At 39.9% G+C, this 25,035-nt stretch overlaps 2 protein-coding genes across 8 annotated transcripts in view; one reads left to right on the top strand and one right to left on the bottom strand.

The window, feature by feature from the left end:
• Positions 1-446: 446 nt before the first annotated feature.
• On the bottom strand, positions 447-11,759 carry LOC309687718 (lysosomal amino acid transporter 1 homolog). 3 transcript variants are annotated; one of them, XM_082502876.1, is made up of 8 exons: positions 11,587-11,759; positions 10,893-11,265; positions 10,655-10,784; positions 10,411-10,498; positions 7,826-7,935; positions 7,630-7,731; positions 6,172-6,357; positions 447-3,103 (listed from the first exon to the last, which is right to left on the bottom strand). In XM_082502876.1, exons 2-8 carry the CDS (start codon positions 11,093-11,095, stop codon positions 2,987-2,989), a joined length of 936 nt encoding a protein of 311 aa, XP_082359002.1. In that variant the 5' UTR covers positions 11,096-11,265; positions 11,587-11,759; the 3' UTR covers positions 447-2,986. The 3 variants fall into 3 exon arrangements, with proteins under 3 accessions (XP_082359002.1, XP_082359003.1, XP_082359004.1); XM_082502877.1 differs by lacking the exon at positions 11,587-11,759 and adding an exon at positions 11,444-11,580; XM_082502878.1 differs by lacking the exon at positions 11,587-11,759 and having other exon boundaries at positions 10,655-10,780; positions 10,893-11,075.
• A 1,411-nt stretch (positions 11,760-13,170) lies between these two features.
• veph1 (ventricular zone expressed PH domain-containing 1) overlaps positions 13,171-25,035 on the top strand; it is a 91,001-nt gene continuing 79,136 nt past the window's right edge. For 4 of the 5 annotated variants that reach the window (XR_014270617.1, XM_082501780.1, XM_082501778.1 and 1 more), the window contains exon 1: positions 13,171-13,410. The gene's annotated coding sequence lies outside the window, so the exon portion shown is untranslated. Of the gene's footprint in view, positions 13,411-23,831; positions 23,960-25,035 lie in introns of all 5 variants that reach the window. The other variant, XM_082501779.1, reaches the window with a different exon arrangement.

Here is a 25,035-nt window from a genome sequence, read left to right as displayed (position 1 = left end):
AGCAACGAGGAATGTGAAGGAGGAAAGATAGGACTCCCCCCCCCCCCCCCCCCCCCAAAAAAAATGTAGCGTTTAATGAGGCTTAAAGTTAACTGTGAGTCTATAAAACAGAACATCACCAAATGCTGTTTCTTTCCTGGAGTTGCTCTGCCAGACCTTCACAGTTGCTGCTCGTTTCTGGGTCTCTCTGCCTTCAGTTTTGTATTTAATAATTGAGAAGCCTGCTCTGTTGGGTTGGGATCAGGTGATTGGCTCGGCCATTGAAAAATATCCAATTTCGCTGCATTGAGAAACTCTTGGATGCTTTGCGTCAGTATTATTTGCACCGTGGAGCGCTGTATGCGGTGGTCCTGAGAGGCCCGACTTACAAAAACACCAACATTTAATATGGGAATACTGCAGAAATACAGAACACAACGGAAGTTCAATAAAATACAACGGAAGTGTTTCTGCTATAACAGCTGAGGCAAGCTGGAAGAGTAATGTGTTTTAATTGAGCCATACAATACTGTACATGTTTGGTATTAGACTGTTGGCTTGTCGCTTCCAGGGGTCTGTTATGACCTTTTGCTGCATGTCCTTCTGTTTGTGTTATATGTGCTTTTGCAGCATTGTTTTCAGAAGTCGCGCATGGAGTTTGAGCGCTCATGGTTACTGTAGCTGTCTGATCGACTCTGTGGCATTTTGTATGAGTATAGCCTGTACACTTCACAATTCAGCCTGCTACTTTACGTCACCCTTAGACACTAATGCCCAGCTTCCAATGGCAGCTATACAAAGCTATGCCATAAAACTGCCTCCACTATGAGCCAATTTTTCCTCCATACTTGCCTCTTTCCATAATTCTGGTATAAATTTATGTTGTTATTCTGTCCAAATATTTTTTTAGTCTTTTTCTCCCAGAACTGCTACTTCAGGCTATTTTGGATGTTTTCTAGCAAAGTCTGCTTGAGTCAGGGAAAATGGAGGACTGTGCATAAAATTGGCTGTAATTCATAAACAGTTAATGCAACATTTTGATAAAACCCCTTGAAGTAGAGCTGAAAGCCTGCATTTCAATCGCATCTCGAGTTTTGGATTTAAAATCCACTGTGGAGGTGCACAGTTTCGTTCAGCAAACTACGGACATGACTGAGAAGACATTGTAAACTTGTACATTTCTGTGACTCAAAGACAGAACCTTCAAACTTTGATGTGAAATTTGAGACCAAATTCTTGATTTCTTTCAATCAAAACAGTACATAGTATATTTTAGAAAGATACAATGGAGTTATTTAAACTTGGCATAATACACATTTATTAAAAGGCAACACAATGGAAGATTAAAAAAGGAAATAAAATAAACCCATCTCAACAACTTATATATATGCTCCACAGTCTGTAGCAGCAAAAGGTCCTAATAATATATTCAATACAAAAACAATCAGAGAAACAGGAACATTTTGAAAATACAATAAATCACTAGAAGTACTGAATTATTAGTGAAGAAGTTATTATTGCATATTTGCAAATGAATTTTCTCGGGCTAGTACTGGGACTAATGACTAATGGTTTGTTTGTTTTTTAACACAAAAAGATGCCCACACTTGCCTGAGGTAGAGAAATCTGCAGAACTGAAGTTAAACAGATGATCAGGTTAAAAGTGACTATGCCACATACATGTTGTATGAGAAAACCATCTGTCAGAAGAAAGAATATAATTCACTAGTAACTAATTTACTATGAATTAACTAATATTATTAAGACTATTATTATTATTATTAGCATTAGTCTAAATCAATACTTACAAAAAAATATAATCATAAGATGAAACCACTCATCTATTAGTACACCATTTTTTTCCTTTCTCTCCTCTGTTGTCATCTATTCAATTAGCATTAGTTCTGGGAACAACTGTAAAGAAGCTAATAAGGACACGCTACGAAATAATGCAAATAAATTTGGCTTGACAAGAGCATACTCTCTCCCACAAACCCGATGACAGATTAGACACGTGGACTAATTTTATAATGCTCCTATTTTTAGATAACGTCATTGAACGCGTCTTCTTTCTTTTTTAATAAACGTTATAACATTTTTAAAAAGACAATGCCAGCACACGGAAACTTAAGAGAGGACATCTGCAGGGAGGTCATAATCAGGGACTTGGAAGGACAAACAGTTCAACTGCTGTTTTTAAGAAATACAGTTTCTTAAGTTATTATCTACTTTAACAATCTGATTCACATTAGCTTAAAAACAGTGATGTGTTTATGCAATGCATTTATATTAAGACTATTAACAGTTTTAAAGGGTACACACTGTTTCTCCTGGTGGACAACAAAGAGAACGCAAAGCAAAGAAATCCACTAGTCCTTAAACATTAAACACGAAAAATCCTTTTCACATTATATAACACTATCAGATTCACATTAAAACATCAGAGTTGGTTCTTTTTATCCCAGCGTTGTCTCGTATGGCTGTAAAGGGTTAGCTACAGGGCCACAAAGTGAGATAAGACCAATGTAATTCCACACTTCTGTGCTTACTAGGGGAGTATTTGGAAAATTTGCTTTCGTTGGCTTTTGGTGCTGATACCTACTATCTTAAAAAATATATTAATACATCAGGTTCCGCAGATACTGGCAAAGGTTTCATTTTAGAAATGGCTAATTGGTTTTAAGAGCCCTATTTTAAACATGGAAGCTCACTGATTGCTTTTAAATATAGTTTTTCCATCCATAAACAAAATCAAGAGGTCCAAGTGCAAAAATGACCCAAGTCATGCAGGCAAGCCAGACTAAAGAGAAACTATGGAAGAGCTTCTAAACTGGTAGTTAATCTCCAGTGTTAAGGAAACTGTTACCTCCTCTTTCTTTCTTTATTAACACACTAAACAGGAGATTGTCCTCTTGTGTGCAAAGAAAATGAGACTCATGTTCAGCAACCCCTGAGAGCTCCAAACAAAGACTGATAGTCCAATCGCTGCTGGTGTTTGATCTCTGTCCTACAACACTGTCAGCTCCTCTTCCTCACTCAGAAGAGGTTCCACCTCTGGGATATGGCGTAGCGCACTGCTTTTGGCAGAAATGTTCTTCCTGTACATGATGAACTGGGCAGTTACCTGATTCGGTCAAGGGTTGTACGGACACTGTAAGTTCAGACATTTTACAACTGCAATATCAAAAAGGTTGGGACGCTGTGTAAAATTGAAATAAAATCAGAAAGCAATGATTTGCAAATCTAATAAACCCATATTTTATTCACAACACAACGTGGAAAACATAGCAAATGTTGAAACTGAGAAAATTTAGCATGTTAAGTAAATTTGAGGTCATTTCGAAGCAATGACTTAGCAGCTTTCTATTCCTAACCTTAACACATTTATAGATTCATGTCAGCCCGCTGTCATGCCTCCACACGTGTAGGTTCATTCCAACCTGCTCTCACGCATCCGAACGCGTAACATAGTAACGATTTGTCACAGTCGTTGGTATGTTACACATTGGGATGAAAACCTGTTGAATAGCAACGTGACTGGGTATAAAAAGAACATCTAAGAGACTGGTGTTTCTCAGAAATGAAAAGACTGGCAGCAGCCAGTGCTACCCCTCAGCCTCTTGGCAGACGCACCTATGGTATGAATGTTAAAATCCTACGTCGCCTTGTTCTCAAGTTATCGCACTCACATGATTTTCCTCCCTCTGACCTTGACCTTAAGGCTGAAGTCACTGAAAACCTACCAACCTACTAAAATCTGTCTTTAAATTATGAGAGAATTTTAGAATAATGTTACTCAGTGTAAAATAGTGAAGACTTGGAATATCTTATCGTCTAAGTATCATCATCAAAAGATTCAGAGAATCTGGAGAAATCTCTGTGTGCAAGAGACAAGGCTGAAAATCAACACTGGATGCTTTTGATCTTTGGGCCCTCAGGCAGCACTGCATTAAAAACATGATTCTGTGATGGAAATCACTGCATGGGCTCAGGAACACTTGCACAAATCACTGTCTGACCACAGTTCACCATGATATTCATGAATAAAGATTGTAGCTCTGTCATGCAAAGAAGAAGACTTATATGAACACCGTCTTCTCTGAGCCAAGGCTCATTTAAATGGTCTAAAGCAAAGTGGAAAACAGTTCTGTGGTCAGAAGATTTCAAATTTGTTTGGGAAAACATGGAGTAGAGGGACCAACGTCTTTTTCAGGGAAGTCCTAGCAGATTTCAGCAAATGCTAAACCACATGCTGCTGCCATCACAACAGCAGTTTCACAGTAGAAGAGTCCAGGGGCCCGTTCTTCGTACCTCGCTAAGTAAGTTAGCTGGATTTGATTGTTGACGATTTCGCGTGATCTTGGATCGTTCGGTTCCCCGAAGCTCATCCGGGACTTGCTGCCATAGCAACAGAGTCGTAAGCGTAAACCTGCTGGGGAGCAGGTTTACTTTATGTAAACAGGATTAGATCGCGGCCACGCAGGTATGTCCGCTTCATTTATACGAAAGCAACAGCAATATTCCACCACTGTTTCACCATAAATAAATAACATCAATGTAACTAAAGACAATGCAGCACTTGATCCTTTTATTGATGTCACACAGATACATACAGGTCATTTCCTAAAAAAGGGAAATGTACTATTAACATTCTATCACATGTATGTGATTATTACAGATGTAATTCATATTTCAGAGTAGCAATTGCAAATTACTTTGTGTAATCAAGATGAGAGACCACGGCTATAAAAGCGAAGGTGGATTTGGGAAGCCTGTCGCAGCCATGTCCTGTCCGTATATGCGAGCAACCCATTGCGGAAGGTGCAAGATTGATAAGGAGAGTTTTCAGAATTCAGCGTATATTGCGGGACAGACAGGATCCGTTAGCTCAGCGCGACAGTGTGCTCATAGAGAGATATCGATTTTCCCGTGAGGATATTATTTACTTAACCAACTTGTTGACGAGGGGGTGCAGGACCACCACCTGTCTTTTTTTTTGCTCTGCCCTTTTCTTGGTTGCTGTTATAAACAAACAGATTATTTCAGGGTCTCTTTCCAAGAGACGAAAAGCAATATAAGTGATAAATATTACCATTCTGTAGAATATTCTTATATTTCACTTTTACCTGTTCCCATGTTCTAGTGGGTCCTGTTGTGGCTCTAATGTGAAAGGGGATATAATATAACATATTATAATATAATATAATGTAATATAATATTGGATAATATAGTGTGATATGATAAATCTACCCTACCGCCTACTGGTGTTGGCCAGAGGGGCCGATGGCGCGATATGGCAGCCTGGCTTCTGTCAGTCTGCCCCAGGGCAGCTGTGGCTACAACTGTAGCTGCCTCCACCAGTGTGTGAATGTGAGAGTGACTGAATAGTGGCATTGTAAAGCGCTTTGGGTGCCTTGAAAAGCGCTATATAAATCCACTCCATTATTATTGTTATTATTAAATTACTTACGAGTTTAATTTGTCAGCAACTTTCTGCCAGCCCTCTCTCCTTGCTTTTGCAGCCTTTGCAGTGTTCCCTTGCGTTCTGATTAAACTCTGAAACTCCTGAAATCCCTCACTCAAGAGTTCTTGCTCTGCTGCCGAAAAATACCGAGCCGAGCGCGCTCCGTCGACATTTTCGCCGACCAATCAGAGGGTTGCCGATCAATGTTTCCACTATCGATGCGTAGCCCCTTTTACGACACCCAGTGATGTCACATTACTGCGTCCAGCTGTACTAATCGTCAACAGCAGGTGTGTTCGGGGAACCGGATTAGCGAGCTCACGGTTAGCGCGATGGTTTGGTCTTGGATGTGTCATTTGATCTTGGATGTAGTGAGCGACGTACGAAGAACGGGCCCCTGGTGCTGAAGTGGGACGGTACACAGTGGTAAACATGGACATTAAACTCTAAATTCAGCTTATTTTTTCCTGTAAATAATAAACCATTTAAACATTTGACATGTTCTACTATCAAATTTGCAAATCACTGCATTTATTTTATTTACATTTCAGACAGCTGTTTTCTAATTGGGGTTGTACACAAGTTGGGACAAAATCAGCATGCTGAATGCTTTAAATTTACTGCACATGCAAAAACATCACAAGCAATATTACCCTATTATGATTTATCGGGTCAGATTTTGCATTAAGTTTGTACAGTTGGGCTTATTATTATTATTTGAAGGATACAAAACAGTCGAGTATGAGGACTCCCAGGCTGCCGATGAGCCAGGCCAGATGTTTGACGATGAAGTTCTGTTTGGAGCCCTTCAATGCCGGAAGGACAACTATGACGCTCAGCCCATACGTCCCATTACCCATCATGGCCAGGGCGAACAGCAGGTAGGAGGTGCCCTCTGTAGACTGTCGCTGGAACTAGAATAGTTAACAGATAATTAACAGACAAACAAGAAGCACCACAGCAGTCTTACACTGGGCTTATAGCGACTCTTATTGTTAGCAGGGATGGCCAGAAACATTTGTCTGATTGGTCTCCCACAGCTACAGCCGGATAAAAATGGCAACTTTCCCTGTAACGATGTCTTATGTGAAGGTTTAAACTTTGCCTCGATGTCTGCTGGGATACCTCACCACAAAAGAAGAAAAAAGGAATTTAAACAACTAAACAACAAGCGTAATTTAGTGCTAATTTGGTGGAGTTGGATTTTTCCTGGCCTCTTTATAGCACCACCTGTGACAACAACAACTGGTTTCATGAAGCCCCCCCACACACAAAAACCCAGAGTCACTGTCAATGAAAAAAAGAGTTAAGTACATGTTGTTTCACTTACATTAATCTCAATTCAGTGGACTTGCACTCCAAACAAACAGACACAGAGAACCTCAACAAGATTAAAGGATAAGACTAGATTTATTGAATTGCTTTATTGGTATCAACAAATCCCCAAAAGAGATAACAGCCAACAGCGAATTCATCCTACTAACAAACAGCAGGAAGCATGTGTGCTTCACATAAACAGGCTGGCTTTGTTCATCGCATCTATCACTGAAAGGATGAGGAAAGGCAGTATCCATCCGATATTAAGAAACCAAAGACACATTTCAACCTTGAAAGATAAAATGGAGTTTTACACTCTGCTGTCGCTGCTAAATTCAGTCCGTCCCTGAAGAAGTGTTTAGCAGCAGAGTATGAATATCCTGCTGATTATTCCCCCACAATGTCAGGCAACAAGTGAGCGTATGTGAGAGAAACTCTGAAGGGAATCCTAAACAGCAACAGTTTTAATTGTTTTGTAGACTTGGAATGACATTTTGGACGTGCTCTAACATGTTTACATTTCCACAGGGGCAAAAGCGACCTAAATGATTTACAACATCATGGGAGTCCATGTTTTGTGCCCAGAAGTCTCTCTGGCACTAGCACGCTACTGAGACAATCCCCTCTGGTGATTAATCGCTGCAATCGAGCCAATGTGTTTCTTCAGCACAACAGCGCCATTGTCTTCAACGCCTGGCTTTCATTTTGACACACATGCAGTATTCACAAATATCCATACTTCACCATCTTCTCCATCCCCATTTATGACCAACTCATACATAGTAATTTGAGCTTTCCACAAACCTCCAATCCAAACACACAAACCATGTTTCTGAGAATAAAGTGAGTCAAAAAAAAAAGTTACTTACATTTTTATGGATTTGTGGAAAACGGGAGCAGAGGTAGAAAACAGATGCCAAATATCCACATACATAACCAGTGATTTCCACTGACTTGGAGCTGGCTGGACTCTGGGTAAGATAACAGTGAAATAAAGAGAAAAGAGTTAATGCTGCACCTACGGAAGAGTGGGTAATCTCAAGTGGAAAGGTGTTTGCGTCTTACCTGAGTGTTTAAATGTGAACCGTTGTCTATAATGAGCTTGGGTAAAGCCAGGAGTGCTAATGTCCCAGCGCCACACCACATGAAGCACACCCACTTCAGCGCGGGATTTTCTAAACGACAAACACACACAAACTCAGTAACAAACGTATCCAGCAACAACAAAAACAGTACCTGTAGGTTCAGTCTTGCTTAGGCAACAGTATAATTAAGATTACTACCCAATGAAGTTTGCAGAGCAGTGCAAATCAGATAAGGGCAGCACGACAGATGTTTATCAGAATCAGAATCAGAATACTTTATTGATCCCTGGGGGAAATTATTTTTTGTTACAGTGCTCCATTTTAAACCAACATTAAGACAAGACAGACAATACGCTAACTAAGAATAGTACAATATATACATATATATATATATACATACATACATACATAAGTCACTTATAAATAAATATTTGGAAAAGAAACATGTGTAGTTGTAGCAGCAAACAGTGTGTTACACTGACTACACAAACATTATGTAGGAGTAGGATGATAACTAGAGATGGCACGATACCACTTTTTTATGTCCGATACCGATACCGATATCATAAATTTGGATATCTGCCGATACCGATATGAATCCGATATAGTGTTTTTTAATCAACAAAACTGTTTTTTAAAATATCTTGCTGCATTTTGCAAGTCTGCAAGTTCATACTCAAGTTTAAAACAACAACTACACTAAAGCTATTCTGTTATACCTGTATGCAAAAAAAAATATTTCATAGTTCAGCAATACTGATCAATCTAATAAACTTAGACCTACACCATCCTCCCTATTCTGGTATTTTAAAGAGTACTTAGCGTAAATATTAAGCAACCTAACTAATAGGGTTCCAACTCCCAGCAACAACAAAATTAAATAAATAAAAAATAGGGAACCACCCCTCACGCGCCACCTCATGATGCTTAATCGACGTAATCAACCTTAATTTGATGCAGTGTGAAAAAAAATGCACAGAAATATTAAATAGATTCAACATCTTTCTTCAACAAAATTGCAGACTGCACAGATGGTACCTTCCCAAAGTAAAAAGTACTATAGCTTACTAGGGTATATTAGACTTAATAGTCACTATATACAGTAATTGACTTCTATTCATTTTACATCAAATTAAAACTTTGTGTGTCAGATAATTATTTATTAAAAGCTAGACATTTTAAATGAGAATAAGAAAGAAAAGTATGTCTTTGTGCCCCCTTTTCCCAGTTAATGCCCTATCGGCCCCCCTGGCTAAACTTTGCTAGATCCGCCCCTGCACAGTTACCAGCCGTCAGCTACGTAGAAAAAGATCCTGGTGTAGAAAGTAATAATAAATAAATTCTAACAACAGCTTATCAAGCTTAAACGTGCTGCTGTTGTTCAGCCGCTGGTTTCCTCTTTCTGGCGCAAAGTGGACCAAAAACAAACGAGAGACAGACTCGCGACAGAAAAGCCGATCAGCTGATTTAAGCAGTTTCACGATTGAAGTAGCAGCAGGAGAGGCAGTCGCTTGTTAAGCTTAACGCAGGAATGCTTTACAAACATTCAGAGATGGACTTACACACTTGCTTTACTTCTCTCGGGGATAACTTTGTCGGAGATGAAATGCCAGGTTGCTAGCGAAGCTCCACATGCTATCCAGACCACCGACAGGTCCTGCATGCCACAGCTGCTCTATCACGTGATGCATACTGCTCCGACGTGCTAACGTTCTGAGGTGAGTTACGGCGTGTTGCAAGTTTTGTGAGCTGCTTTCGTGATATTTAATGGATCGGATTACATTTTTTATTTTTCTCCGATATCCGATCCAGTAATTTAGGTCAGTATCGGACCGATACCGATACGTAATATCGGATCGGTCCATCTCTAATGATAACTGGATATAAATAACTTGAATAACTATTGTATAATATTAAACCCTACTCTACACCCCTGCAAGGTTTTATCACAACTCATTCAAAACTTTTGGAGCTATAAATAAGACACACGGAAACATTACCAAAAACACAACCTCCTTGGTGGAGGTAATTAGACATTCACCCCATTTTTCCATTAGCACTGCCTGAATTCTTACACATTGTTAGACACTATAGGATCACACAGTTGCTGAAGATTTGTCTGCTGCATGACCACGATGCGATTGTCCAGTTTTATTGAGCCTATGTAAACTGTATCCTCGGTTTCCTGTTCTTAGCTCTGTACTCGGTGTGGTCTTCTGCTGCTGCAGCACATGTGCGTCAAGGTGAAATGTGCTGTGCATTCAGAGATGCTCTTCTGCATGTGTTGTTTGTAATGTGGTTATTTTATTTGTCTTCTTATGTACTCGAAACAATCTCTTTTATCCATTCATCTGCTGCTCACTGGATACTTTCTGTTTTTTGGACCATTCTCTATAAACCCCTGAGATGGTTGTGATGGAAAATGCTACATAACAAGTGCACAAAAGTCTTGCGTTACCCATCACTTCTTTATGTTATAAGACTTTTGCACAGTGCTGTATTTAAACCAGGCATCATGCTTTGCCAGAGGTTTAACCTAAGAGCAGAGACGGTGTCAGGACTCACTTCTGCTGGAGCTGTTTTTGATCTTATAGTAGAGAAACTGGGAGACGAGAATCAAGTCAGTGAAGATGTAAAACACCACTGTGACAACCTGAGAGTGGGACAAATCAAGAGAGAGAAATGTCAAGTAAAATGAAAAAAAGAAAATCAGTATCAGGATAATGACTATCCCTTCAAAAGCTTGATAGAGATTCACACTGCACAGCCAGCAGACCTCAACCAGCCAGGCTGAGTTGTCTGTGTTCACCTGAATGGGCAGCTGGCTAGTGAGATAGCATCCAGCGAAGCTGGTCAGGTCTCCACTGAGGAGGAAGACGAGAAACCCAAAAGACATGGCCTCCTCCACTTTTCCATTCCGATAGGCCTCATAGACCTGCCTGGAAAGACCCAGCAAGTCAGATTAAAGACAAATATAAGACATTAACATTTCTGACTGGCTGAGCTGGTTGCACGATAAGCCGACAATAATCAAAGTAATTACTCACGGTATCGTGGACAACAAAAAACAGAACATGGATATGAGTCCTATCACAACACTGCAGTACTCCCAGATGTTGTCCACACATTCCTCAAGCAGGTAAAGGATCCATGGTGTCCCGTTGACACACAGCGGTCTGCCCTGAGATGGAGCAGTCCAGTTGTTGATGGCCACATCTGCACTCTTGCCTGGAAAACGCCCGCTGGCCATGAGGAGAGACTGATTTCCTCTACCTCCTCCTCCTTTTCCTCCTACTTCAACTTTCTAAGTAGCCTGGGTGTGTTTTTGTTTTGTCAACAAAGCTAAAGCCTGGAGAAAGCAGATTTATGTGGCACCACTACCTGCCTGTACAAACAGACTTCTTATGTCATTTCTCGAGTCTGAAAGACAGAAAAATAAAACAGACAGTGAGCAAAACGAACAAAGAAAACTGTGGAAGGTACAGAGGAAAGAACATAAAGTGTTAGGTCCATCCCAAATCAGTAATTACGTCTACATTTTAAAAAATACGTCAGTAAGCGATAAGTTTGCTCATGGTGCACGCTCAGTCTGGCCTACCCACGCTCACAGCTGTCCAGAGAGCCACTTGTGGTGTTTATGTGGACGCAATCATGCTTCAGGCTAATTTAAATGGATTTGGAAGAGATGCTAACAAACAAACAAACATACAAAAAACATAATTAAGTTCAGTGACCGCTCACCTGACTAAAACGGACTCGTAAAAGACTCCAGGCTGTTTGCTAGTTTGTACAAACTTCACCAGCATCCTCACACGTTCAAGCCCTTTGAAAAAGATTACGGATAGCTTCTCCGTCCACCATCAGCGGTCTCCTGTGTGAAGCGGGCCAGGATAAGATGCAACATCCGGTGCGAATTCAAAGTAAAATCCTCTTTGAGGACAATTTAATACTGCTTGAGAAATTTACAATATAATGCCAGGCTATTTATTAATTTAAAAATAATATCTCTTTTTTTGTAAACTGGGATACTTAATTTGTATATATTTATGTAGAAAACATTTTTTCAAAGTTGTACCCAGGTACGTATTTACGAAAACAGCATACGCTATAGCAAAAGTCATGTGTGTTTTTATTTCAATGCCACAGTAGAATGTATTTTCGTGTATAATATACAAATACATATTTTTGACGTTAATAGTTCCCATTCATTTCTCATGTACTTCATTCACGTATCGCTCCATGAAGTAGACAAAATCATGTGCTTTTATTTTGAAGGCACCGCAAAATGAAGTCTCACGCCGGACGCGATGCCTGGGAAAATACCACCATCTACTGACCAGAGCAATGAATGAATGACGTCAATACAGTGAAAAACTATATCGCCTTTGCTACAAGCCTTTTCCTACTTTCCTAATATACTTTTCACGTTTGAACAACATAATATCACGTTATTATTGATATTATGTTGTTCAAACGTGTATATTGTACAAACATGATAGAATATTGTACAAACAGGAAAAGTATCTTGTTAGAACAATAAACTTTTCACGTTAAACGTGATACACTTGTATTTTTCTTTTGCCTGGGTGGCAGCTCTACGCTTCCGTACTTTTCTTCCTTATTACATTTTTATATTATCAAAAACTAATGTAAACACCAGCATATACAATACAACCATCATCACACAACTAATAATAACCCACCTGTAATAACAGCAATAATATGCTGTAATATGTTTCAGTTGAAGTACAATTTGGCACTTAATTTCTAATCCGATATGGGCATTTCAGATTAGTTTTTATTGCTTGAAAGTGTTGAATTGTAGTTTAGTTTCTGTTATTTTCAGTCTCAATTTTAGTATTTACTTTTATTGTATGAATCAGAATCAGAATCAGAATCAGTACAGGTGTTACAAGATTTTATTTATTTATTTTTTTAGCCAAACTAACTGATGTGTCCTCTATATTTTTTATAGTTAGTTTTCCAAGTTCACTAAATAATTTTATTAGTTTTATTTTTTTCAAAAGTCTAGTTTTTATCTTTATTTTAGTTAACTGAAAAGATTTGTTCACATTTAGTTTTAGTGTTTAGTTTTAGTTAACTATAATAACCTTGGCCACGCCTGACGCTTGAAAACCATATGATTTCTTTGTTTTGTTTTGTTTCGTTTTTGCATTATTTTATTTTAAATTTTTTTTTAAATGAACCATTGGGTTAACTAATCGTGTCACAAAAAGCGAGTCCTGTTTAAAGATCGCTTTAACCACTGAAGCTGAGTTTGAAATAATCTCCATATTTTTCCGAGGGCTTCTGAACGCAGCGTCCTCACCTGTCCCTCCCTCCATACACCTGTTGCTCCGCGCAATCCGATCGGCCGCAAGATGGCGCGCTTTCCCATGGTGACCGAGGAGGACGACAGTGAGGGTTGCTCTGAGAGAGGACCTGGATCTGCGCAGGGCTTTTTTTATTTGTGTTGCTATGTGAGGCTTTGGAGCGCGGTTTGAAGATACTGAGCGAGGATCCACATTCAGCGTCCGCGTGCTGTCGACGTGCTGCGTGGAGCAGGTAAGCTGTCCGAGTCCGTGGGTGTTTGGAAACGAAGCGGGCTGCTGGGAGGGGGGTTTCTTGTTGCATGCTCTCTGTCATAAGAGACGGGAATTTGTCACCCACATTCCTTGATGTCGGGAAAGTTGACTGCACGAGTTGAAAGCAGTGGATGCACCACACACTTTCTGGTCGCCCACTAAGCCGACTTTTTTCCTGTCTTTACTGAGGATACCCCAGAATCCATGACGCCACAGATAAAGATAGCCTACTACTAAACCCGGGGGAGCGCGCAAGTGGATATGAGAGGTGTTTTCCTGGGCTGTCGCGCGTAAACACTCACAGTAATTCCGGGCTAAATGCGTGGTCATTTTGGGGGGAGGTAGTGTATCCTGGAAGGACGCGTGGCACCTCATCTTTTGAACATTTTGAAAATTTTTTGATGTCACAGAGTAGTCATCTGTGCCTCTCTGTTTCTCAGGGTAACATGCAAAGGAATGTGCTCCCGGAGCTTGAAAGGCAAGTTCAGTGGCATTACTCACATTTAGTCTGTGCATTTCTTCCCCTAATCCCGCGCTCAAATCCAGATCTATACTGTTGCTTCACTTGTATTTGTGTGAGAATACAGACGGTGTGTGTGTGTGTGTGTGTGTGTGTGTGTGTGTTTGTGTGTTTGTGTGTATGTGTGTGGTGGTGGGGACTCTTCAAGGTCACAGACTTCAGACAGATGTTGATGTCCCAGGAAGGAAGGAGATTATCGTTCACTGTATGAACTTGAAATAACCTCTTAGTATTTTTGTGCATAAGATTTCTAAAATAAAATAACGTGTATATAATAACAAAGAAATACATATTTGTATTTGTGTGATTTAGCATTTATTCATGACACTTATATTGCTTATTATTTAGAATTTAAGGTACACTTAAATCCGTTGGGCATCTTTCTTTGCCTTTAGACAACAATTCTGATGGCAAAAGAGCCAAACGGGACAGGCCAAAAAAAAAAGAAAGAAAAGAATTTAAGGTACACTCTTTTATTTTAAGTTCATGATGGCAGACCTTAGATTATTTGGAGTTATATTGCTCAACAGCTTTGCATTACCTTGGATATTTTTAGGAAACTAATTACAGAGTGCAAATTATGGGACAAAATTATTAGTCCTTGCTATGAAAAAGCTTTTTATTAGAAATTTTCCCAACTGTTTTTTTTTACTAGAGCGAGTAATTTTAACATAGCATTTCTGAACATGATACAGTTCTTTAGAAAGAATCAATTATTTCAATTTGTGCAAAATAACAAATATGTCATTAAAAAAATATTTCTCCACCTGAAAACCCAACCTTTTCATTGAGCTACAGCACAAACCACTGCTGTACTATGATGTGCTTTAACTGTGTAATGCACAATGCCTGTATAATCTAATTAGAATTCAGGGTTAGCATGCTATTTGCACAAAGTATAAAAACTTTAGCGAGGGTTTGAGCTGTCACTGAGAAAGCATCATGCCAAAAACACAACACATCAATTTAGACTTGTGAGAAAAAGTTGTTGATGCTCACAAAGCAGGAGATGGCTATACAACATCACAGTTTCCAAAAGTGTCATCAAAAAAATTCAACGAGAGCCACGTCGTATACAACAAGCCTGTCAGAAATAGGAAGATTTCCAAGACTTTGGAAAGAAAACTTGTGAGAGATGTGTCTAAAGGCCACAGAACCACTGCCAGGGCATTAGTGAATGACTTTTTCAGGAATTGTAGTCTCAAAGAAGAAAATCACTAGAACCCTGCAAAGGAGGGGGTACAGGCCAAGAAAAATTCCACTTCTTACTTATGTCAAAGACGACCTGGAGAAAGATTATGCTTACTGGAGACACATCCTTTGGTCAGATGAGATGAAACCACAGCTGTTTGGAGAAAGAAGGGAGAGCCGTACAATCCAGAGATCACCATCCCCGCGGTGAAGCACGGTGATGGGAGCAAAATGCTGTGAAGATGCTCCAGTGTATCTGAAACTGGGAATCTCATTAAGGTGGAAGGAATCATGAAGAAAGAAGGACGTGTGACAAACTCCAGCAGTCAGTAGCAAAACTGGATCTGAGTCATCCCTTTGTCTTCAGCACAACAACGAGCCAAAACATACGTCACTCCTGCTGACCAAAGTTAACATAGCTCACTGGCCTGCACAAAGCCCTGACCTGAAGACCAAGATCCATGCCAGAAGACCATCAAATCTGGAGGAGCTGGAGAAATTTGCCAAACAAGAATAAGCCGGGATTGCTGATTTTGTTTCTATGTGCAAAGTAAAATAATGTAAGTAAATAAAATAAGACTAGGTTGTTTGGAAAAGCTGATTTAAAAACATTTCCTTGCTCCTCATTTGTAAATCATACTGTAGGTGATTATATATGACAGTAAAAGCCAACTTTCATTGCTCATTTCTGCGATTCATTCTGCTCACTCAGGAAACAGGAAGCCTGGATAACATGCAGGATGCAGGTTATGAGAACACTTCCAAGTTTAGAAACACATTAAACAATCGCTTTCTAATAAGAATCACGTCCTGATGATGCTGTGAAAGCGTTCAGTCGGTACTCCTGAGTCAGGCCCGTACGCTGAATCCGGAGCACGCTTCCGCTCAGCTCGGAGCACGAGACCGAGTTCGGGCTGTGGAAGGCAGCGGGGAGTAATGAATAATGAATGGTCTTGAAAGTGTGCATGAGTGTTAGTTGGCTGAGTGTGGCGGTAATGCACATTTTCAACCAGCACTGCTCCCCCTCTGCTGTGGAAATCCTCTCAGCAGTTAAGAGTCTCGCAGCACAGCAGAGCCAAATCAGAGAAAAAAGAGAAGCCCCCAACCCAAACGTGCACTCTTTAGGGTGGATTCAGTGCTATTTGACACAGTTATGCCTGCAGAAAACATTTCGGGCTCACACACACACACACACACACACACACACACACACACACGACTACAAACACACAAAATGGAAGGAGGAATGAGCTCAACTCAGATTAGTCTATAGAGGCTCTTTGTTCTCTTTGATGTGTTCATTTTTTCAACCTGTCTAGAAGTTAAATTATTTTCACTTTCAGAATGTAGCACAGTGAGTCCTAAAATAAGTTTCTAGGCTGAAAATGAGAGTTTAAGTGATTACTCAAAAGCAGAAAACTAACTTTTAATCACAGATTATGTGTTTTTGGCATAATGTAGCAACAGCATGATGAGTATTACTAATATCCATTTATTTAATTATCAGAGGAGCCATTATTTTTTATAATTGTCAGCACAATCAATAAGTAGTGTAGTGGCCCATTTCGTCGAAATGTTAGAATCAATAAAAGGTATTTGTTACTATCAGTTGAGGTTTATTGTTTGAACTGTGTTATCTCAACTGCTCACTATGAGGCTAGAGAAACGAGTTTGTGAGGTCACGAACATAAACAAGATACACAAACAACAATATCTGAAATGATTATACTCAAAAAAAAATGTCTTGTACTTTTTAGACATGACACAATATTTTTTTGAAGTAAAATGCAAATGAAATGTATAAAAATCAAAGTTTTATTTGTTCAAATAATTAATCAGTAAGGAAAATATGCTTGGCATAAACTGAATGTACGCCAAAAAAGTACATTTCATTTGACCAGATTCCATCATATTGAATATTTACATTGCACTTATGTAACAAAATTAAATGGGAATTTACATGTAATCATTTTGGGTGTAAATATTTTTTTTTCCAGTGCATTATTGACATCAGTGACACACAGGATTGTTAGGTACAGGTTGTTTGTAGTTGGTTGTGCCACTTTCACCTTCAGAGCTATCTTAATTGGCCTAAAGAAGGTGCTGGAAACATTCGTCTTAGCTTTTGGTTCATATTGACATGATGATGACAGAAACCAAGACTCATTAGACCAGGCAGCACTTTTTCAGTCTGTAGTCTCAGTTTCCTGTTCTTAGTTGACAGCAGTGGCACTCGGGTGTGGTCTTCTGCTGTGTGTTCAGAGATGCTCTTCTGCACACCTTTGTTGTAACAAGTGGTTAATGGAATTACTGTCGCCTTCCTATCAGGCATTTTCATCCAGAGAACTCCTGCTCTCTGGGTGTTTCCTCTTTTTGAGACTATCTTAACCCTAAAGATGGTTGTGTGGGAAATTCCCATCAGATCAGCAGTTTCTGAAATACTCAGTGGCATGGTATGATGGTTATTTCAGCTGACATTATGATCAAGTGCTGATTAGATATATATTCCCTCCTCATTGCCACGGCCCCAGGACACAATCTACAATGACTCTGAAACCGTTGAGCTCACAGATCATCCTGCAGCCGCTGGGATTTCACTCACTCATACGTGGCACATAGATGAGTAGTTGTAGTGTGATGTCTGCGTGGTTCACAGACATCGAAGGGCACGTGGACAGCCACGGAGAGTGTCACATTCATACTCTGGTGACAAAATGTAGTTAATGTGGGTGTGGATTCAGACAATGGCATCCTCATAGATGTGTAAAGTATAACACCGCCTTTAAAGTAGATTGGTGCCAACGTGGGTAAATTGTGAAGGGCACATAAAGCAGAAATGATTTTATCTTTATCTGCTCTCCTTGCTTTAGTTGGTGTGACATCCATCAGTGTCACATTAAGTGTTCCTATGGTCTCCTTTGTCTTATCACACCCATAGTGACCGCTCTCTGTAGGGATGGTAAGATATTCACTCCCGTGTTTTCCTCGCTCGCTCACTCTCTGTTTTTCTTTATCTTTTCTTTCATCAGGGTTTCACTGTAGCAGCTTTCTCCTGCTCATATCATACTGTAATTCCCAATCGTTGCTCCACAGCTGCGTAACTGCAGGACATAAATTATGGAGAACTTTCCCCTTTGTCCCACACAAGCACAAATGCACACACACACACACACACACACACACACACACACACACACACACACAGATTCACATATAATACAATACCTCTACAGTAGGCTCCTCGGGGGTCTATCTTTCAAGTCTTAACTCAGTTCTCCGCGGCAGTGTGGACCTATTTCCACAGATGTCTTCGGGGAGCCTTCATCGTACTTATTCATTCAATCCAAGGCATCAGTTACATAACTGATTGGCCCAGTTATAGAACAGCTACTTAACTAACCAGACTTTAATCAAGTAATCAATATGGAAGGTGCAGTCTTTTACGGATACGGCAGAAGGATTTTTGAGGACAAAAAAAGCCGTATTCTCACCATTTAAAGTATAAAAAGTAAAAATGTAAATAAAACTGAGAATATAAAATGACTCCTTTTAACTGCTGGAGACTTGAGATGTTCAGATTTGCTGAATAGATATTTGTTTGCTTTAATTGTATAAATGAAATTCACCGTAGTCACTCGTTGGTTGAGCGGTCACTGGTCCAGCCAGACAGGAGTAGATTGCAGTAGATCACCAAAAGTGGCCACAGCCAGCACGGATTAAAGACTGCCCCCCCCCCCTCCAAACACCCCATGCATCAGGTTGTATGAGTGTGGGCCACACACACATTCTTAGAACTGGATTTACATTTTCCACCACAACTTTTTGAGGGATAACATTTTTCTATGGCAGTTGTTCCACACTAACACAATTCACCCATTGACATAGTAGTTTTATTGTAAGCCAAAACAATAATAATTTTAGCAACCATGGCCAATTTTTTTAATATAAATTTGTATCTATTTATGTACATTTTGGTTATGCGAGTCCTCATTCTGTACCTTTGCACTGGAACTCATATCTGCATAAACAAATGATGACTGTGCACCTCCCGAGAAATGCATCTGTGTCGGGTCGACCCGGACCGCGACGACCTGAATGGCGTGGAAGGTTGTGGTGTAGGGTTCAAAAGAGTTTCCTGCTTGCTTCTTTATGTTGTAAATTAGGAGGTAGATTTTCCTTAGAAGTCTAAATCAAGCTTAAATTCAACGCATACCAATCAATAAAATACATTTCATTTGAATACATTTCATAGAAAAATAGTCTGTCTACACCTCTGAGGCTGTAGGCTCTGGGTTTTGCTGTATAAATAAAAATGTGTTCATTCAATGAGTTGGCCAAATTCGTCAGGATACGCTCTGAGTTACGAGGAGACCGTCAACAACCACCGTAAGCAGCAAACATTGACTTGTGCTTTGCAAATGAAGTAAACATGAACACGTACAACTCAATGTCGTTATTGAGATAGTTAAACTTTGGTTGACGAACCAAATCTTTCTTTCTTCCTCTTCATGAAGCTTCTGAATTCACGCTCAGCCTGATATGAATGCAGGGAATGCACAACGCAGGCTCTTTCTTCTATAGTCTCTTCTGTCTCCCCACAGCTCCTTTCTCAAGTTTTTTTGTGAGTGTGTGCGATGTCTTGCAGGCCGAGCAGGTGCACATTACACAGAAAGACAGGGCTGACTGAGCAGAGGGAGAGAGGAGGGAAAAGAGGGAGGGCTGGTCTGTCTTCATAGGCCATACAAAAGAGGCAGTGTTTTCTCTCCCCCTCGCAGTGTGCTGAATCAAGACGGTAGTGCCAGTGGTGGAGGCAAGGAAGAAGGAGAGGCCCATTGTCCTCACATAACCCCCTAACATTCGTATTGCCCTCCCCAAGCACGCACCCTCTGGTACCCCTCACCCAGCGGCACCCAGCTTGCCTTCAACATGTGGGTACCTGCTAGAGCGCTATTTCTTTGAATTTCCCTGGAATCATTTATCTTACCAGAACGGGTTTGGGGAAGACTGACAACACACCAACGACAAGACACTAGTTGTGTCTGTAAGCTTACAGACAGTGAGTTGTGTCTGTAAGCTTACAGACACAACTCACTGTGTGTTGTTAACTGTGGAACTGCAATTTGTGTTCTTCACATGTGCAGACGCATCTATTCCTGCACTGTAAACTTTTAGGGTGACGGTTAAGTGTGAGGTTAATAAATTTAAGGTAATGTAATGTCCTGTGAAAGAAATATGACTGTGTGTGTGTGTGTGTGTGTGTGTGTGTGTGTGTGTGTGTGTGAGTGTGTGTGTGTGTGTGCGTGCTCAAAGGCTGCATTCCTAAGCTTGTTGAGCCGTAGCTTGGTGATTAATAGTAACTAGCTGATTATTAAAGAACTGAAATTCCTGAGGCCCATTTTTTTTTCTCTGCTTGTACACACACACACACACACACACACACACACACACACACACACACACACACACACACACACGCACACTGCTACTCAGTTACTCAGGCGGGCTGTGACATAGTAAGAGTAGGAAAGGATACATTACATAACACAGCATTTCACTAGTAAGGAGAGACAGAAGCATACGTATGCTGTATGTAAAGGTGAATGCAAGTGTTGGAAACATAATCCATCTCCAGCTTTCTCTCAGTCTGGGACTCGGTCTGGTGGCTCCTCCATTCCTCATTCTTTCCTCCCCTTGGTGTTCTTTGGTCGTTTCCATCTCTTTCCCATGCCTCTTTTCTTTTTCAGTCTTAGTTATTATTGGGGAAAGTAAGCTGACTCTGTTTTAAAGCTGGACTTATCCACCATTCATTTGTAAAAACTTGAATCCAAGATTTTGGCTACCTCCGTGTTTGGTTTCCAGATAGGGATACCAGAAATTTAGCAGTCGGTACCAACACTAGTAGTATTACATGATTCTTGACTCCCACTTTGATGCCTAAATGATCATCCCATATACTGACACATCAATGGGGTGGCAGATTATTTATTTAAAATGTTAACTTTACATTTTGTTGACCACACACAGACTGAAATGTTAGGATGGTTGCCGAGCAGGATGCTAACGTTACAGTGTCATTATGTTGGCACTATTTTAGCTATTTTAGCCCATGGAACAAAATTGATTTCACACCGGTAGTGCCAGCTGTCTCAAACAAAACGTTAAAGTGCATTTCAGAATACCATAAGAAGGATAACATTGTGAATGTTGTTACTGTGAACAGAAAATTGAATTCTGGGTGCTGGTCTTATAGCCAACTTATTAAATTTGTAGTATTTTCTCTCTCTTACTCTAAATAAAACACAATAACATAATTTTTATATAGTTTGTGAGTCAGTTATCATCCCCCAATCACCCCACCAGTATTTCCATAGCTGACTCTGCCTTTCATATCGATGAGTTGGAGCAGAGCTAATGCTAGACTACAACACTTACAGCCGTATGCCGCCCCCTTGCCTGCTGTTGTGTTTCCACAATTATGATGCCAAATGGCACTGTAGAAATCATTTCTGGTAACATCCGTAAACCAGATGTAAAGATTGAAGATTTGACTGAGGAACCTGCATGCCCAAACCGTAGTGAGCGCTAGCTACGCATTAAAGTTTGTTTGATGAAACATCTTTCTCCACGTTGGACATTAGTTACAAAATAACTGCGATGTTGTATTAAATACAACATCAAGTTAGCAATGCAAACACAAAAACAGTTAAGAAATTGTTAACTGAGTTCATAATTTAAGTGATGAGTCATTTAATTTTCTCACTAAAACTGTGTTTTGTTTTTTTTATTCGCAAACTGAATAATCATCCCCTACTGGCCATTAAAAGGAATGCAGGAATGCTGTTCAGATGCACAGCTTACATTCACCTATTATATACAGTTTGTGCTAGATACACATGATATTGCAGTATAATTCAGTTTCTACAGCTCTGAATGATCATCATGTCTTTAAAACACAAAACATTTTAGTCCAAATGAAGCTACAATTTATTTATTATGACTGGTGTATTAGACCATAACCCACTGAGCAAAAACTTACCGAAAAGACCTCTAAGCAATGTTGACATTTGGTATGTCTTTGAACTGTAGGAGGAAACCTGAGTACTCACACAAGCCCAAGGAAAACATGCAAATCCTCACAGAAAGCCTACAACCAACCAACCGGGGGGGTTTATACTCAAAACCTTCTTTCTCAGATGCCCTAATTTGTAGCCACATGTATACAAATAGCACAAGCACATTTGTTAAATATTAGTCTTTCCAATACGCTGCAAAGAGGACTCTTCAGCTTTCACTTTTTGAACAAATTTATATGTGAAGTGGCATATTTTTAAAGGCTTTGGCTAGCTGACCAGATTTAGCCCAGAAAATGTCATCCATTGATGTCTGGTGCTTGGTGGGATTAGTTTTGAATGGCTGTACACACTCCCAGGAAAGTGTGTATGTCATACAGTACATCCTTATCAAAAAGTTAAGAAATACACAGTGTACAGGAGTATATGTTCGCAGTGTAAATAACAACACACTCATACTGTATTTTTGGGAACTCCTTGCACAGAGAGAGCTTGTGATTATTCACCTTCACAGCTGTGTGTTGGCCTGTCTTTGTGTGACAGATAAACCTCTTTGCTCTGTGTTTATGGCTGTTTTGGTGTTTCGGTCCCAAAGCCACAGCTCGGACCAGTAAGAATTCCCGATGTGGTATCCTGGCAATGGTTGGGTTTCCATGGCCGTCGCTGGCTTGGCAGGACAGATAACGGCCTCCCAAGTGGTCAGCTTTGTGCGTTCCTTTTGGTCTGGCTTGGGCTCGCTCCAGTGTGGCTTTCAGTGAAACGGTGCGAGGATGAGACGATGTCTGATTGTAGAGGGAAGCTGGTGCAGGAAGCAGAAAATGACACAGATACATATGTTTAGCTGCTCGTCCTCTCAAAGGAGGCAGAGTTCTGCTGTGAGCAAAGTCATCGTGATCACAGGCAGCAGACACGCCGGGTGGCTGCTTCAGAAAGAAGGCGTGCGCGAATACTTCAAACCGCCCAGAAAGCAGCGACAACGGCGAGAACAGCAGCGCGTTTACGTGTTTAGATTTCTGTATAGAAAATAAGGAGCGCTAAGCCAGTGATATGTCACACTTTTAGAAGCAGTCTCAGTGAGTGTGTATATGTGTGCGTGTGCATATGTAATCCTTTGCCCTTCCGGCGTCGCTCCGGTGTGAATGATTTAATGTTTAATTGAAGCTGACAAGAGTAACAGTAATGCAAGTAAATGGTTAACATGCTACTTTTCAGTTACCACAACTTTGAACTCCATTCATAACACCAGGACACTGTGTATTCTGTTCGACTCATTACCTTTATTTACTTTACCAATCATTATAATACATCATTTGTGCTATAGTGTAGAGTATAACAGTTAGAGTTGCACCAGATATGCAACATATTATTATCATGTTTTAACTTACTCATGCCGCTGAAAAGAGGGCAGAGATACAGTCTGCCAAAGCTCTCCTCTGCAGCACACATCCTGACTTTACTCGTCCTTTTAAACTGGATTTTGCTGGGGGTCAGCGGTGCTGGTGCTGCGTTGCTGCAGGACGATAAGCGTGCTGTGGATCACCCAGTTTTTACACAAAAAAAATGTTTTGTGTACACCGATCATAAACCTCTTGTTTTTTTTACTCCAAATACTCCATCCAGATTCGTGAGGTGGTCGCTCCTTGTGCAGGATTTTCAAGAAAGACAGAGAGAATGTGATGGCAGACGCGCTCTCTTGGTCTTTTGGAAGACGTCGGTGTTATGGCTGTTATTGCATTTCTTGCAGTTTAGTAAGTTATTTCTTTTTTTTAATTCTTTGTGTACCGGTGTGACGCCTCTAGCTTTGAGGATCTTTGAGTGTACCTGCGGGTCAACATCTGGCCATTTTAAAAGCCCTGGTTCCATCCTCGACCGGTAAACCTCTGTGAAAATGCGTGTTTCTTGTTTAGAGACCTTTGCAGCTCTTTGCAAACGATTAACCCACATGTTGTTTATGTCAGTGAAGCAGAGGGCGTGAACTGCATTTATCTTTTGCACAGTTTTCTTCTGCTTTGCTTATTTTAGGGTGTTAGGCTTACCACGTGCCTTTCATTCAGTTTTGTTTTCATTTATGTAAATACAATAGATAAAGATTAAAACTTTTATTTGCCATTTGTACATATGAGCTAGGTCTGAGTGCATAGCGCTTAGAGTCAGAGTCAAATAAATACACACACAGATAAACAAAGTGCATTTAGAGGTGAAGTCAGGTTTCTTTTTTAAACAGACAAAGATGAAGAAAAAAAATGTCAAGTAATTTCAAGTGTAGAACAATAGTTCCTTTATTGCACTTAAATGACTGTGGAAAAGATATATATTGAAAAATATTTGCCAATGAGAAATGTGTGCATATATATATTATGTGTGTGTATAAGTGTATGTGTGTGTGTGTGTGTGTGTGTATACATATATATATATATATATATATATATATATATATATATATATATATATATATATATATATATATATATATATATATATTTATAGTGCATCCAAATGTGTATTAAACTGAATACATTGACTTTGTGTGTATTTTAGTTATTCCTTATTTCGGTTTTAGTCAGACTGTGATGGGAAAAAAGTGGAAGTGTGTGTGTTTGTGTTTGTTGTTCTGGCCTTGGTTCACCCTGGAGTAATTTGCTCTCAGATATTGGTATGCATTAATAAATAACGGGCTTTAACTGAGAACTTGTGGTTAGACTCTGATTTGGGCAGCGGGCCAGGGACTCCCTTTTAACTTTTGTGCTATGCTCCCTGCTATCATTTTCTAAATATGTGCGATATGATTAAATGCTGTCTGACTAAGATTTAGATGTAAGATTAT

This window comes from Aulonocara stuartgranti (genome assembly GCF_965226115.1).
Source record: "Aulonocara stuartgranti genome assembly, chromosome: 14".
Classification (NCBI taxonomy): Eukaryota; Metazoa; Chordata; class Actinopteri; order Cichliformes; family Cichlidae; genus Aulonocara; species Aulonocara stuartgranti.
The sequence above is the reverse complement of the archived record's forward strand: the minus strand, read 5'-3'. Positions and strand labels throughout refer to the sequence as shown.

Excerpts from the sequence above, each read along its gene's own strand:
- LOC309687718 (XM_082502876.1), bottom strand. The coding sequence starts at position 11,095 with ATGGCCAGCGGGCGTTTTCCAGGCAAGAGTGCAGATGTGGCCATCAAC. Across the intron at positions 7,732-7,825 it reads GTTCACATTTAAACACTCAG|AGTCCAGCCAGCTCCAAGTC; the intron begins GTAAGACGCAAA and ends TATCTTACCCAG. Across the intron at positions 6,358-7,629 it reads TTCCACAAATCCATAAAAAT|TTCCAGCGACAGTCTACAGA; the intron begins GTAAGTAACTTT and ends TAACTATTCTAG.